We start from the raw sequence: 1,815 nt of genomic DNA, 5'->3' as shown, positions 1-1,815 counted from the left end.
CTTCTCCGCTTGTGCATTGCGGAGGAAGGAAACAGTCACCGGGATCTCATCAGCACTCGCTATCTCGGATCTATACGGAGCCTTCCACATGATTGCTTTACTCTCTTGCACTGAGTCTACGATCAGTCCGATCTCTTCGAATTTCTTCTTCAGCTTTTCTTCATGGTTGACATACACCGAGGAGATGCCCAGGAGAGTCACGGAGATGAAGGAAGTCACCTCGTTGCCTGCTGAGACGGTGTATGTCTCGACCTTCTCCTTCTTGGCTTCTTCAATCTGCTGCATAAACCACTCTCTGGATGCGTCACTCCATCCAGTCATTGCTTCTTGCAGAAGCTCACGTCGTGCCTGCTGACATGTCGAGCGGATGGCTTCTGCGATAGCGTCGGGGGTGCATCCCTCCACAGCCTTGCAAGCCTGAGCTGTCCTACTGTTAGGAAAACGTTTCGCGAAGCTCTTCACTTTCTCGACAAGATCAGCTTCGAGGACCGCGGCATCCACAAGCTCGCCCTGCGTGTATTGGCATGATCTCCGATACAGCATGTTGCGAACACTTTCATCATACTGAAGAACCATACTTAGAAAGCTATTGGAACTATACAAACCTCTTGCTCGCAGCTTCCTTGGCGCCCTGGCGGCTTCCCCTACACCTGGCAGGGAGCCATGCTGCCGAAAATAACGGCGCCTGCCGAAAATAACGGCGCCTGCCGAAAATAACGGCGCCTGCCGAAAATAACGGCGCCTGCCGAAAATAACGGCGCCTGCCGAAAATAACGGCGCCTGCCGAAAATAACGGCGCCTGCCGAAAATAACGGCGCCTGCCGAAAATAACGGCGCCTGCCGAAAATAACGGCGCCTGCCGAAAATAACGGCGCCTGCCGAAAATAACGGCGCCTGCCGAAAATAACGGCGCCTGCCGAAAATAACGGCGCCTGCCGAAAATAACGGCGCCTGCCGAAAATAACGGCGCCTGCCGAAAATAACGGCGCCTGCCGAAAATAACGGCGCCTGCCGAAAATAACGGCGCCTGCCGAAAATAACGGCGCCTGCCGAAAATAACGGCGCCTGCCGAAAATAACGGCGCCTGCCGAAAATAACGGCGCCTGCCGAAAATAACGGCGCCTGCCGAAAATAACGGCGCCTGCCGAAAATAACGGCGCCTGCCGAAAATAACGGCGCCTGCCGAAAATAACGGCGCCTGCCGAAAATAACGGCGCCTGCCGAAAATAACGGCGCCTGCCGAAAATAACGGCGCCTGCCGAAAATAACGGCGCCTGCCGAAAATAACGGCGCCTGCCGAAAATAACGGCGCCTGCCGAAAATAACGGCGCCTGCCGAAAATAACGGCGCCTGCCTAAACCCTAAACCCTAAACCCTAAACCCTAGTAGTAGTAGTAGTAGTAGTTGAGTTTATTAGAATGCTAGGTAGTTTGCATGGTTTGTTATCACCTTGCACTATTCTAGTCTAACAGGGATCTCGTGACCTGGCAGTTCGGCCCGACTTGGCTGGCCCTTATGGCAGCCGTGCTTCTGCTCTGCTCCCTCCTCTGCTATACTTCAGTGGTCTTCCCCGGCCTCAGCCAGTGGAGTTTCCTCCGCCGGCCTTGGTCTGGGTCGTCCGTGCTTTCAACTTGTGTTGCTTCCTCGGCTCCGACACCCCTTGACGGTCTCGGCCGGCCTTCGGCCAGTGAGTGGATGAAGGATGGGTTGGTAGGTGGAATGCGTATGGGTCCCTGGGACTCACGTCCCTTCCCCGGGGCCTCGGTCCGGACCGGGCCCGAGAGCCCGGCCGGCCTCCGCCCGGCCTCCTCCTCC

The 1,815-nt window shown here is 56.0% G+C and overlaps 1 protein-coding gene across 1 annotated transcript in view; it reads right to left on the bottom strand.

The window, feature by feature from the left end:
- Nucleotides 1-1,550: 1,550 nt before the first annotated feature.
- The window catches only part of GUITHDRAFT_101928 (hypothetical protein), a gene marked incomplete at both ends in the record, with an annotated part of 2,010 nt that continues 1,745 nt past the window's right edge, over nt 1,551-1,815 (bottom strand). The window contains one exon of the mRNA XM_005839695.1: nt 1,551-1,678. Coding sequence (XP_005839752.1) covers nt 1,551-1,678 — 128 coding nt within the window. The remainder of the gene's footprint in view (nt 1,679-1,815) is intronic.

Source organism: Guillardia theta (assembly GCF_000315625.1).
Source record: "Guillardia theta CCMP2712 unplaced genomic scaffold GUITHscaffold_8, whole genome shotgun sequence".
NCBI lineage: Eukaryota > Cryptophyceae > Pyrenomonadales > Geminigeraceae > Guillardia > Guillardia theta.
Note: the sequence above shows the minus strand (reverse complement) of the source record. Positions and strands in the feature narration are given on the sequence as shown.